General features: G+C 44.4%; 1 protein-coding gene across 1 annotated transcript in view; it reads left to right on the top strand.

Moving 5' to 3' along the window:
• The window catches only part of TRPC5 (transient receptor potential cation channel subfamily C member 5), a 63,245-nt gene extending 57,124 nt beyond the window's left edge, over positions 1 to 6,121 (top strand). The window contains exons 7-10 of the mRNA XM_009276500.1: positions 1,933 to 2,139; positions 2,320 to 2,361; positions 4,562 to 4,651; positions 5,387 to 6,121. Coding sequence (XP_009274775.1) covers positions 1,933 to 2,139; positions 2,320 to 2,361; positions 4,562 to 4,651; positions 5,387 to 6,121 — 1,074 coding nt within the window. The remainder of the gene's footprint in view (positions 1 to 1,932; positions 2,140 to 2,319; positions 2,362 to 4,561; positions 4,652 to 5,386) is intronic.
• Positions 6,122 to 13,957: the final 7,836 nt, after the last annotated feature.

The raw sequence follows: 13,957 nt of genomic DNA on the forward strand, positions 1-13,957 counted from the left end.
GGGCTTTTTTTTTTTTTTTTTTTTTGGTGGCATATTTCTACTGCTGCAAACTGCATTTTTTCCTACCCAGAACTTCATTTCCACCAGCATCAGCTTCTAATACTTCTGACGGGACATCTTTTGACAGGACATCTCAATTGATGCTGCAATTTCCCTGCTTATGGGGTCTGATAATGTATGAGGCAAAAAGGGGCATGGCAGGCTGCTTCTCTGAGTCTACCTACGGCCTGAAAGCAGCCCTTTTGGTAAGTTGGCAGGGGATGGTAGTGTTCTGGGCTGATTCAGACCATCTGCAGAGACTAATGTGCTTCTGGGCCACTGAGGCAGTAGCTTTAAATCGAGAGCTGCACGTAATTTGAATACACTACTAAAATGCAGTTCAGCTGCACCTCACCGTCAAAATGTGAGCATATTTTACCCATGTCAGAGCACTGGAGCGTAGCCAGAAAGCCAGTGTAGTAATTTTTTGGGCACGATATTCAGCCATATTTTATTAAACTCCCTGTCCTACACTTCGCTGCTTGTTTCTGAGAGCTGCTGCCCTGCAGCCCAGCATCCCTCACTCAGGAGGACTGCTTGTTCCAACCTGGTTGAAATCTCCTCCGAAACTTAAAATCCTGCATTGTCCTTTTCTCCTACCTTGTGCTGTTACTTAGCCTAGATCATCACGGCTTTGGTTTAATCTCATGTCAGATACTGTTAATGTAAATGCTGAACAGCTAAAATGTCATAACCATCAGCTTAGTGCTATATGCTGTAATGATAACAATACACAAATTGACCATTTAAATTCAGTGTACTAGTGTAAGCTGTGTTCAGCACTGCTTGGCTTGAAGGCTTCAAACTAGTTCCTTCCTTTTCTGCCTAATGTCAGAGTTTCTGCAGAACCTACAAAACAGTGGCATTTTTAAACTTGAGCACGAAACAGCATGAAATCCATTTTGGATAGCTGCAGTCTCTCTCTGAAGCCAGGCTGTAGGTAGATATCTCTGGTCTGATGTTGAAGGGAATATACAGTTTGTTACTGGACAGAACAGCCTGTTGACTCCACAGACTAGACTGCAGATAGCTTGATTTGGGGATCACCATTTTGCAGTCTGTAAGGTCAGTGTCTTGCATAGACTCAGTATTCCTTTCCTGGTGACTGTATGGACCGTGTGCCTATCTGTGCAGCTGTAAAATGATGCTATTAACTTTCCACCTTTACTTTGTTGGGATGAAAAACACTAGAGCACAGCAAGCTAGCATGGTGATAATATAAATGAAAAAAACCCCAAACAAAAAACCAAACGGTAAAATGTCTCCCATTTTGTGTAAGGGTAATGCAGAGGCAAGATTTAAAATATGGCATGCATAAAATGTGTCACTTCCTTATAAGAGCGGAATTAATGGATGCTATAAAAACCAAACAAATCAAAAAACACTATGAAAGATCTTTTTCCAGGGAAGAATGTGAAAATTTATTGGATTTGGACATGAGAAACAACGGTTCGTGATAATAGAAGTGCTGGCAAAAAGCAAAATAAGAAATGTGTTTTCTTGCTGCTTGTATTGGTGAACTAATAAGCACAACCTCTAAAGGACAAAGCCAGGCTTTAGCACGTGAAATTCTTTTTGCTGAATACTGCTGTTACCTCATTTCTCAGTGGTTGGTATTTTTACACTCTAGCTACGTTTCACACTGATTTTTTTAAGTACACCCCCGGCGAGCGAGATGGAAGAAATGATACTGGTGGGTGGAGTGGGCAGAGGGGGTCGGTCAAGAGGGCCGGTCCCACAGCCTTTGGAGACAAAGATCTTGTGAGGTCTCCAGTTCTCAGGATTACCATTCAGCTAGAGAAATCCTTTATTGCTCACGTCACCTCCTCAGCCGTGGGCATTTGCCCCAGGAAAGCCTGCCTGAAGCTGTTAGTCTCTTTCCTTCTCTCATAGGACCATGCGGATATTGAGTGGAAGTTTGCACGGACGAAGCTCTGGATGAGTTACTTTGATGAAGGTGCAACTCTGCCCCCTCCTTTTAACATTGTCCCAAGTCCCAAGTCGGTCTGGTACCTCTGCAAGTGGCTTCACAATCAGCTGTGCCCAGGCAACGACTCTGACGATGAACAGAAGAGGCACGAAAACCTCAAAACATTCACAGTAAGGAGCTGCCTGGTTTTATACTTCATTTTTTGAGGGTGCTTGTGCATGTTCAGCATCGCGAGGGCCACTGCTCTGCTGGTGCAGCAGAAGGTTGCTGGATCATAATTTGCTAAGAGCCACCAGGAGCTCTAAAGACAGGACTAAACGGGTAATATATCTGTGCCTTTCTCTTTCCAGGAACGGCATGCTGACAACCTGATTCAGAATCAACATTACCAGGTAAACTCTTGAGCACATAAAGTTTTTACTTGCTGTTTCTTCTTCTGCTCATTTTCTAATACCTCGATTCTTGCTTGCTTCTAGAATATATTTTGATAAGTGTAGGTCCTCTAAGAGGATTTTGCCTATCATGGATTAAAACATTTCCTCATTAGAAGTGGGATGGTTCAGTAAATCACTCCTAGCCTTTCACCCCCTCTGAAGTAGTGGAAGACTTGCCAAGGTATCAGTCTGGCTGCTGAAGTCAAAGGTGACATCCCCATTGCCATCAGAGGGACCAGGCTGTCATGCCATCCTGATTAAAACAGTTTCTGCAGCATTTTTACATACTTTTGAATTGTTCCTCTCCTGCTCTTTTTTGTAAAGCATCCCTAACTCAAACAGTGGTTGGGATTTTCTTTTGTCTTGGACAGCTCAGGAAGGAGGAATGGCTCCTTTGTTGAATTTTGCTGGTTTTGTTTATTCTCAGCCTGCCTGTCATCAAGTACTCATTAAAGTCAACCTATAAAAGGATGAAACTATTAAAAACACCAGCTTCAGTACTTGAATTTAGTGTGATGTATTATGCCAGCATGCTGGAAGGAAAAAAAAAATTCTCCAGAATGTGAGGTGGTACGTTAGGCTGTACTGTCAAAAGCCATTAGTAATTTGTCTTACTTGACATCTGCTTTTTGAAGAGTATTTTTATCTGAATTTGATGTTTAACACAATTAGTCACCTTTGACAACAGACATGTGGTACTTCCTGACTTCACAGCACAGCTTACAGGTACCAACAGTGGGATCTCTTACAAAACCTCCCAGTAGAACCTTGGTGCGGAGACCATCTTCATGCTTGGTGTTGCTCAGACTTGTTATCCCTATTTATGAAATGGGGGAAATGAAGGGAAGGTTTGGAGTAGTCCCTTCTGTATATAGAGATCAACCTCTGTGTGTGTTGGCCGGCACAGATAAATGTACAAGCTTGAAGTACCAGTTTGCTTATGTAAAGCCGGCAAGGTGGTACACGAACACAGAGCGAAATGGATCTCAACCTACCAAAAATCTGTCCTGTAACAAACAGCCCAGGTAACACAGAGGAGCGAGAGCCCTTAGAGAAGTCACTGAGGGTGTGATTCAGTCCTTCCAGCACTGTCCCCAGACACTGCAGCAGCCTTGAAAGGAGTTTCTAACCTGCCATTAGGGAACACCCAGGCAGCTGGCAGATGCGGTTTAACGTGAATGTGCATTGCCCCATGGGGGTCCTGGCTGTTCTTCAGGTTATTTGTTGTCAGCGTACCCTCCTTGGCTTTCAAATACTTGATAAACAATCCTCAAATGGCAAGCTTCGCCTATCAGGATACACAGCATATACACGAGATGATTGGTAATCTTAAAAACTTTCAGCAGCTGAGATTAAATGGCTTGAGGACATTCCAGAACATCAAGAATTTTTTCTCGATGACTTTTACATACACAAAACAAGTACAGAATACCGTCTCACTGTAGTTAACGACTGAGCATTCAAGATGGAGGGTGTATAACCCTTTCAAAAGGTTTGTTCTGTTTAAAAGACAGTGTTCTGTTTCTAATGTGGGCCCCTCACTACAAGAAGGACATTGAGGTGCTGGAGCGTGTCCAGAGAAGGGCAACGAGGCTGGTGAAGGGTCTGGAGAACAAGTCTGATGAGGAGCGGCTGAGGGAACTGGGGTTGTTCAGCCTGGAGAAAAGGAGGCTGAGGGGAGACCTCATCGCTCTCTACAACTCCCTGAAAGGAGGTTGTAGCGAGGTGGGTGTGGGTCTCTTCTCCCAAGTAACAAGCGATAGGACGAGAGGAAATGGCCTCAAGTTGCGGCAGGGGAGGTTTAGATTGGACGTGAGGAAAAATTTCTTTACTGAAAGAGTGGTGAAACATTGGAAGAGGCTGCCCAGGGAAGTGGTGGAGTCCCCATCCCTGGAGGTATTTAAAAGACGAGTAGATGAGGCACTTAGGGACATGGTTTAGTGGGTGGTGGGGTTGGGTCGATGGTTAGACTCGATGATCTTAGAGGTCTTTTCCAACCTCAATGATTCTATGATTTTATGATTCTAATGGTAAGTGATTTTCTTTTTAGTCAGCAGAGTCAGGACAGCCACTGTCGGTAAGAACTCAGTGAAATGAAGTAAGAACAGAGTTTGGTCTGAGCCAGCAGTTGAATCACTCGTATTGTTTCCTATTCCAGGAAGTGATAAGAAATCTTGTGAAAAGATATGTCGCAGCAATGATAAGAACTTCCAAAACCAATGAAGGTTTAACTGAAGAAAATTTCAAGGTAATTTATTATTCCTTAATAATAATTTATTATATTAATTCAAGTAGCCACTTGCAGAGTTCACACTAACTTGCTAAGACGATTTGTAACCTGCTGTGAAAACAGGACTATTACTGGAGCTGGGAATATATATGATGTGCATGTGGGGGTTTTTTAAGCAGAGAATATTGTTATTTGAGTGTCTTCTCATATGATCATCTCCCAGATTTTAATATACAATATGTTATGTAGACAAAAGCATTGGAAAATGATAGGAATGAAGTATCTGATTTGAGTCAACATCACATTCCTAATCCTAACCCAGACAGAGCCAAGAAGGAGTCTGCGTTAATGGATACGAAGAACACGTACCAACAAAGTTGAAGTTGGGCCTATCAACTAAACAGGATTCCTGCTGTATTTCCAAATCTCAGCAGTGTTTCCTCTCTTCTATAACTGACTTATTTTACTTTTTTTTGGGGGGGGTGGTGGAGTGGGCAGAGGGGGTCGGTCAAGAGGGCCGGTCCCACAGCCTTTGGAAACAAAGATCTTGTGAGGTCTCCAATTCTCAGGATTACAAATACATTTTTTTTTTGTGTGTCAGTGAATAATGAAGATGTATGTGGTATTCTTGTAAGTGTGATTTGGTATCAGCCATTTGCATAACTCCGAACAGCTCTCCCAAGGGAAACGTGATCATTCTTTCATGTCACAGATAAAGCTGCTGAGTGTAACTCATTTCTCCTCCCGCCCTAGGAATTAAAACAGGACATCTCAAGTTTTCGCTATGAAGTTCTTGACCTCTTAGGAAATAGGAAGCCCCAGAGGAGAAGTTATTCTACCAGCAGCACAGAGGTGTCCCAAAAGGATGAAACGAATGAGGATGGCGCTGGAGAAAAATCCAAAGCCAAGAGCGTGTCTTTCAATGTAGCCAACAAAAAAAAGGACTTCAATGTATCTGCTCTAATTAAAACTATGTCTGGGATCAATATGGTGGAAGAGAAGCCAAAAAGCAATGGGATCAGTAAGCGCTCCTTTGTCCGAAATGGAAATAGAGTTCAGAGACTTTCCAGCTCCAAGAAGGAGTCCTTTAAGAGACTGGGCCTGCTTTTCTCCAAGATGAATGGACACGTACCTGAACCAAACTCAGAACCCATGTACACTATTTCAGATGGAATTATTCAGCCACACTACATGTGGAAAGACATTAAATATTCTCAGATTGATAAAGAGAGAGAAGAGAATTGTTCCAAAAGTGAAATTAACCTCAATGAGGTGGACTACAGCGGGAACACGAGACTTACAGGACAGAGCAAGGAGTGCCCTGTGGTTTGTACCAGCTCCCTTCACTGTGCTTCCAGTATTTGTTCCTCTAATTCCAAACTTATAGACTCGTCAGAGGATGTGTTTGATTCATGGGGAGAGGCTTGTGACTTGTTTATAAACCAGTGGAAAGACGGGCAGGAGGATCACGTTACAACTCGGCTATAAGTAAAGCTATCTCAACACCCGCTGGAAAACTTAGCCAATTATTTGTAATTGTTTGCGCTCATCTGATTCAGCATTACTATTTCCTTTCTGTCCCCAGTTGAAAAAAAAAGTGTATAACTACTTATGTTAGCCTATTTTATAGCCATCTGCACCTTTTTTAATTTACTTTTTTTACACTCACAAATACTAAACTAAAGGTTTCACTATTTGTAAGGTCACTATGAACGACAGGAATCCCTTCGGATGCAGTCTCAGCCTTCAAACCCCACTCGGATGCAGTCTTAGTCTTCAAACCCCACAGACTTCAGACACGCTGGTGGCCGAGTAAAGGATTTCTCCAGTGTTCTCATCGTCATCCCACCACCGCTGGGTTATCACTGCTGCTGTCCAACATGATCGGCTCTGCGTCCTGCTCCATTTTCCTCGTCAACACAACCAGCTGGTGAGCAGCAGCTTAGCAGGAGGCTGAGAATCCTATTTAAAATCTTTTTAGAAAGGGTTTCAGGTTATAACTGGCTTTTGTTTTCTTTAAGCAATACGACCTCTGATTCTTTTGGTTGTGTGTGTTTTTTCAGGTTGTTTATTATATTAATATTGTAAGTTGTTACTGAGTAAGAGACCCCTTTGATCATCCAGCTAGAACATGTTATGATTTGCTTGTTTACCTAATTCCTGTAAGAAATTCCCCCTGTAGGGAGCAGAATGACCTTGCAGTTAGGTTGACCGTGGAAGCCAGCACCTGGCCTTCCTACCAACTTGTGTGTAGATGAACTGACCCAACACCAGCTGCGGCTGCTTGAAACACAAACCTCGGTGTGGTTCTCATATTCCTAATGGGCTGAACCAAAACCCACCCCTGAGCCTTGCCCTTACACCCCACCCCTTGGGCTGCATCTGTTTTTTGAAATTCCTAATCTTACTTCCACTGCTGCATTTGCTTTTTGCTGCCTCTCTGATGGATAGCAGGCTTTAGGAAGAAAACCTCTCGTCCTGGTACCTGGCAAGTGCTAAGAGAGATCACCTTCCCTGGGCCTGTGAGCTGCATTTCTGAAAAGCAACCCAAGCAAGAGCAGCTCAAACTGCATCTGGCAGCCGGGAAAGTCTCTGCAGTTCCTTTTCTAAGGTGCAACAAAAAGGAGTGTGGCAGTGGATGTTATCTTTCATTTCCCCAGCTGTGGTAGCGTCTGGACAGGGCCTAGCAATGTCACCGCTTTTGTCCTAAGGAGCATCAGAGAGGGGAGAAGACAACCCCATCAAGGGCAAAATGGTTGATTGTTTTTAAAAAAAAAAAAAAAAAGTGATACTTGAACTTTCTTCTGCGGTGTTGCTAAGAAACACAGATGATTGGCACGCACTTACCACCACTTCAGAGCTGTTATTAGTCAGCTGCTTTCTTGGAGGACGCAAGTCCTGACCGGGAGCTCAGAAATGGCCTTCCCGTATGACAGAGCTTCGTTACTGTGCTCGTGCAGTCACGCTTAAGGCTCTGTTCCCAGAGAGCTTCGTTACTGTGCTCATGCAGTCACGCTTAAGGCTCTGTTCCCAGGAGAGGTTACGTCAGCTGGAGCACATCCCAAGGGTGGTTGCCAAAAATCACCTCTTCTGTGAACTGGGTTGTGAATTCCATTTGTAAAAGCATAGTGCTGGAAAATCTACCCCTACCATTGGCACTGGTCAGATTTTACCAGCAAGGGGCAGGAGCAGCTCTCGTGGCAGGACAGAGGGTCAGGAGGAGAGGGATTTCTCACTACAGCAGAACCCCACGGAAGAGATGCTGGGACGCCTGCAGCTGGATACTCTGCCTGAGTTTTAAACCTGGCTCCCTCCTCTTGTTAAGGAAAACCACCTTGTTTTCCCTTTGGGCACCTATACAGCATTACCTAAAGGTCACGATGGAGCACACCTACATCAGAGAGAGAAACGTGAACGGTGCAGCCAGCTCCCATAGCAGTTGCAGATGCCAACACACCGGACTCACGGGAGGTTTTCAATACAGACCTCAAGGTGCAGACCGTGGCTCTAGGCCGGCTCTGGTGTCAAGAAAAATGAGCAACTAGGAGCAGAGACTCAAAAACGTTTCTGTATTCCTTGCTTATAAATGACACCAGTCTTGTTACCAGCACGCAGTATAAATCCCAAAATATTTAAGCCTTTAGATGTGTTAGTTAAGGCAGAGTGAAAAGCATTTTTGTATCAACAGATTTCAGGCTTTCATACTAATCGCAGGGTTAGAGTTGCCTTTGAAAACTGCATCTCCTCTTCCTTTATGACAGGCTGAGCAAACTGACATTGGCGCTACACGAGATTGCAGAATCTGAGGGTCAGAAGCAGCTTTGCTGATCATTCGTGAAGAAATCCAGCACCCCTGTCTTTTAAGAGGCAAATCCATCGATACGCGAGAGCTGCGGTCAGAACCAACTGAAAGCAATTCTCAAAGCAGCTCACAATAAAAGCCCTACAGTTTAATAAACCAAACTGAGCACTTTTCTGGAAAGATGAACATTAGCAAGAGCTGAATCATTTTATGCCTCACCTAACCACACTGCAGTGTATGAACTCTACTTGACACGGGGCCAGCAAATCTTTACGGTGTTTCCTGTTTAACGAGTAAGAATGAAAACAATTCAAGTATGATTATGCAGATTACATCAACCGAGTTGGAGGCTGGGCTAGGAGCAGGGATCATATTCTTGGACAGTAGAAAGGCTTTTAAGTTTTCCACGAGAGCAAGCACACTGCTACTGGCGATGATTATATCGTGTCATTCAAATGCAGCACCGCGTTAACAGGTACAAATAACGAAATGAAATGAAACGCTCTTAACTCCACAGTGGTGCCCCTCCGCAAAATGTAAAAATGACACCGGGCAGCGCAAATCCCTTCTGTGCAAACCGCGCGAGTCATGTTCCCCTGCTGTGTCCCAAAAGGGCAGGGGTAGGAACTGCCACAGTGGCCCGGCATGATGGATGATGCAGCCTGCAAAAAAATCTCTCGCTAATGTTATGTTAAAGGCGAGAGGTACGTCACACGGCTGCTTGGCTGGGGCTCCCCTGGGATTTGTTTCATGACTCAGATACTTCCTAGCTCCCAGCTACGAGCTAGTTTGAGCTGACTTTGGAATTTAACAGAAATATTTGATTTGGCTGTGATTAATACACACGTCCAGGAATTTGCAAAACTGTCAAACTGGTCCCCCAAAAGGCAAAATTCTGTTTTGACTGCATCTATGCATCCCCTTTGGTAGCAATAGGCTTTACAGCAGCTGGCGAATTGTTACGATTACTCTAAAACAGGAGCTTCAGGGGAGGGAAGTTAAAGTATCTTGTGAAAAACACATTTGATAAGCAAAACCTGGGTTTTTTTAATTCACTTGCAGTCACAGTAGTTGGGATTTCACTGGCATTTTTCCATTTTCAATTGCTCCAAAAGAAAACATGTTTTAGTGAAAGTTATTCTTTCCTTATCAGTGCCCTACCCCTGCGCTGTCTGTGAAGCGGCCGGGGTAGGAGCTGATGGGACACTTCGGGCTTCTCCTGTGAGGAGTTAAACTTTTCCTTGGCCTGGGTTCAAGATGCACAGCTGTGCTCCAGCTGGTACAGGCCTGGCCTTCATTCCGTGGGCTTCAATAATAATCCTTATACGTATGCAAGGAATCTGGAATTAGGAATAACGGAGATCTCTACCGCTTGCCCTTTCTTTAGGTTTCTTGCTCTTGAAGTTGCTTTATTTCTCGCCTCCCATCCCCGGTGTCATTTTCACCCGGCTTTTGAAAGCAGCACGCCGACAAACGATCACCGATTAAAAAGTTAACAGCCAACATCCAGGGTTAAGAGTATCGAATAGAGCTAGGAGGCGTTTGTACTCAGGGCAGAGATTAAAGAAGTTGTTTCAGAAACAAGAAATGAACTGACAGATCTCTGCAGATTATTTGGATAATTGCATTTGTGTATTATTCACTTACTGATATATATGTAAATACTCAAGTATTTGTATACGTGGTCCCTACAGAGGAAGCATGCACAGCGCTCAGAGCACAGGACTTCTGAGGCCTAGTCCCAGCTCTGCCGCTGACCCACCTGTGACCTTGGGCAAGTCACTTAGCCTCTCTAACGCCTCAGTTTCCCCATCTGTAAAATAGGGATAATAATACTTACCTACCTCGCAGGGGGGGTTAGTTCATTATTTATAAGCACTTTCAGATCTTCAAATTAAAGGCGCTATATACAGTAAGTAGTTAATATTCGTAGCAGTAGTATGTACTTTTATTTTCTTACAACTAATTCAGGTTAGGATTTAACTGTATGTCCGTTATGATAGTTTTCCATGTAGAAAACTAGCATGGTTTCCCACGAAGGGAATTTAGGGGACTTCCGCAGTAGAGAGCGAGCAGGAGCAGCGTACCCTGGAAGCCTAAACTCTAACACCCTTGCTTTCGTGATTTATGTCTCACCCTTAACGTCACCTTACCGTATTTGTGTTTCATCCTTTTTCTGATGGTACCTGTAACATAACTTTTAGCAGAACCGGCCACTGTAAATATTAAGCGGGGCCAGCAAATCTTTACGGTGTTTCCTGTTTAACGAGTAAGAATGAAAACAATTCAAGTATGATTATGCAGATTACATCAACCGAGTTGGAGGCTGGGCTAGGAGCAGGGATCATATTCTTGGACAGTAGAAAGGCTTTTAAGTTTTCCACGAGAGCAAGCACACTGCTACTGGCGATGATTATATCGTGTCATTCAAATGCAGCACCGCGTTAACAGGTACAAATAACGAAATGAAATGAAACGCTCTTAACTCCACAGTGGTGCCCCTCCGCAAAATGTAAAAATGACACCGGGCAGCGCAAATCCCTTCTGTGCAAACCGCGCGAGTCATGTTCCCCTGCTGTGTCCCAAAAGGGCAGGGGTAGGAACTGCCACAGTGGCCCGGCATGATGGATGATGCAGCCTGCAAAAAAATCTCTCGCTAATGTTATGTTAAAGGCGAGAGGTACGTCACACGGCTGCTTGGCTGGGGCTCCCCTGGGATTTGTTTCATGACTCAGATACTTCCTAGCTCCCAGCTACGAGCTAGTTTGAGCTGACTTTGGAATTTAACAGAAATATTTGATTTGGCTGTGATTAATACACACGTCCAGGAATTTGCAAAACTGTCAAACTGGTCCCCCAAAAGGCAAAATTCTGTTTTGACTGCATCTATGCATCCCCTTTGGTAGCAATAGGCTTTACAGCAGCTGGCGAATTGTTACGATTACTCTAAAACAGGAGCTTCAGGGGAGGGAAGTTAAAGTATCTTGTGAAAAACACATTTGATAAGCAAAACCTGTTTTTTTTTAATTCACTTGCAGTCACAGTAGTTGGGATTTCACTGGCATTTTTCCATTTTCAATTGCTCCAAAAGAAAACATGTTTTAGTGAAAGTTATTCTTTCCTTATCAGTGCCCTACCCCTGCGCTGTCTGTGAAGCGGCCGGGGTAGGAGCTGATGGGACACTTCGGGCTTCTCCTGTGAGGAGTTTAAACTTTTCCTTGGCCTGGGTTCAAGATGCACAGCTGTGCTCCAGCTGGTACAGGCCTGGCCTTCATTCCGTGGGCTTCAATAATAATCCTTATACGTATGCAAGGAATCTGGAATTAGGAATAACGGAGATCTCTACCGCTTGCCCTTTCTTTAGGTTTCTTGCTCTTGAAGTTGCTTTATTTCTCGCCTCCCATCCCCGGTGTCATTTTCACCCGGCTTTTGAAAGCAGCACGCCGACAAACGATCACCGATTAAAAAGTTAACAGCCAACATCCAGGGTTAAGAGTATCGAATAGAGCTAGGAGGCGTTTGTACTCAGGGCAGAGATTAAAGAAGTTGTTTCAGAAACAAGAAATGAACTGACAGATCTCTGCAGATTATTTGGATAATTGCATTTGTGTATTATTCACTTACTGATATATATGTAAATACTCAAGTATTTGTATACGTGGTCCCTACAGAGGAAGCATGCACAGCGCTCAGAGCACAGGATTAGCCAACAGGACTTCTGAGGCCTAGTCCCAGCTCTGCCGCTGACCCACCTGTGACCTTGGGCAAGTCACTTAGCCTCTCTAACGCCTCAGTTTCCCCATCTGTAAAATAGGGATAATAATACTTACCTACCTCGCAGGGGGGGTTAGTTCATTATTTATAAGCACTTTCAGATCTTCAAATTAAAGGCGCTATATACAGTAAGTAGTTAATATTCGTAGCAGTAGTATGTACTTTTATTTTCTTACAACTAATTCTAATACTTACCTACCTCGCAGGGGGGGTTAGTTCATTATTTATAAGCACTTTCAGATCTTCAAATTAAAGGCGCTATATACAGTAAGTAGTTAATATTCGTAGCAGTAGTATGTACTTTTATTTTCTTACAACTAATTCAGGTTAGGATTTAACTGTATGTCCGTTATGATAGTTTTCCATGTAGAAAACTAGCATGGTTTCCCACGAAGGGAATTTAGGGGACTTCCGCAGTAGAGAGCGAGCAGGAGCAGCGTACCCTGGAAGCCTAAACTCTAACACCCTTGCTTTCGTGATTTACGTCTCACCCTTAACGTCACCTTACCGTATTTGTGTTTCATCCTTTTTCTGATGGTACCTGTAACATAACTTTTAGCAGAAACGGCCACTGTAAATATTAAGAGTATTTAAATAAATATATTCATGTATAAATATAAAACTTTACCTTTCAAAGAGGTTAAAAGCGGTTGATGCAACAGACTTCTAAGCATGGGGAGGTTCCACAGGCAGCCCAGCACTGATGCACGCGCGCACGGCAGGATGCTGGAGTAGGGCTATAGGAAAGTTTCACCGCGTGTCATCACCTCCTTAGAATTCACTTTTCACCCCATCGCTGGCGAGGGCAGCAAGTCACGCAGGTGACAAGGTGTCACAGGAGGGTGCGCAACGCGCTGGGGCAAAGGGAGGCCGCGGCTGGGGCGAGATCACCCTGCTGCCAGTCTTGCCCCGAGGAGCAGGATGAGGCAGCTCCCAGAGACACACCTTGGGCAGCAGTGTGTCACCAACACGATGGCTGCTGGAGGAGCCTTTCCTGGACAGCGGGAGACTGTCTCCCGTGTCCCTGCGAGGGGGCTCTTCGCCCGGACTTCTCTGTAGGCACAATTTGTTTTTCTTTAGTGCTTACTCAGGATAAAGGTCTTTGGTTGGAGTTACAGGAGCTCTAAGACTTGACTTGCACGGTTAAGGGCACTACGAGCATTCTGAGCTCCCTGCCCAGAGCGCGAGCAGTTGCAGGGCATCCGCAGCGGGTATTTGGACAGTTACGAACAGCGTAAGCAAGGATCTGATTTACTGCTGGGTTTTCTAGCAGCTACAAAACTACATCAGCACCTGCTGCTCTCACGCCAGTAAGTGTACGTCCCACTTCCCTCGGGACTTCTCAGCTTTGCTTTGATATTTCTGCTTTCCTTTTCGAAAGGCCAAAATCCTAAAGAAAAGCGTATTTCGGTTAACCAGGAAGAGGTGCCGTTTCGGTTTAATTTCTGGCTGAGTCCTCCTTCAACCAGCCAACTTGTCCTGCAGCGTGCTAACGCTTTTCCACAGACGTGTCCATGAGAAAGCTCTGCGCAGCCTCGAAGGCTGATTCCCAAAGAAACGGGATCACCCTCCCACCTCCGTCGCAATTCCGCAGTCAAACAGAATGGCAAAACCTAAGCAAGAACATCCAGACTGCTAGGGCTGCCTGGAATTAATGAACATTGTTAATTGTTTAAAAACTCTCTGCAGCTGTTTTTGGGGTGGATGCACTGTAAGGACCTTCTCCTCACAAGAGGGACTGCCCGGCG

Source organism: Aptenodytes forsteri, unplaced genomic scaffold (assembly GCF_000699145.1).
Source record: "Aptenodytes forsteri isolate BGI_AS27 unplaced genomic scaffold, ASM69914v1 Scaffold107, whole genome shotgun sequence".
NCBI classification, from domain to species: Eukaryota; Metazoa; Chordata; class Aves; order Sphenisciformes; family Spheniscidae; genus Aptenodytes; species Aptenodytes forsteri.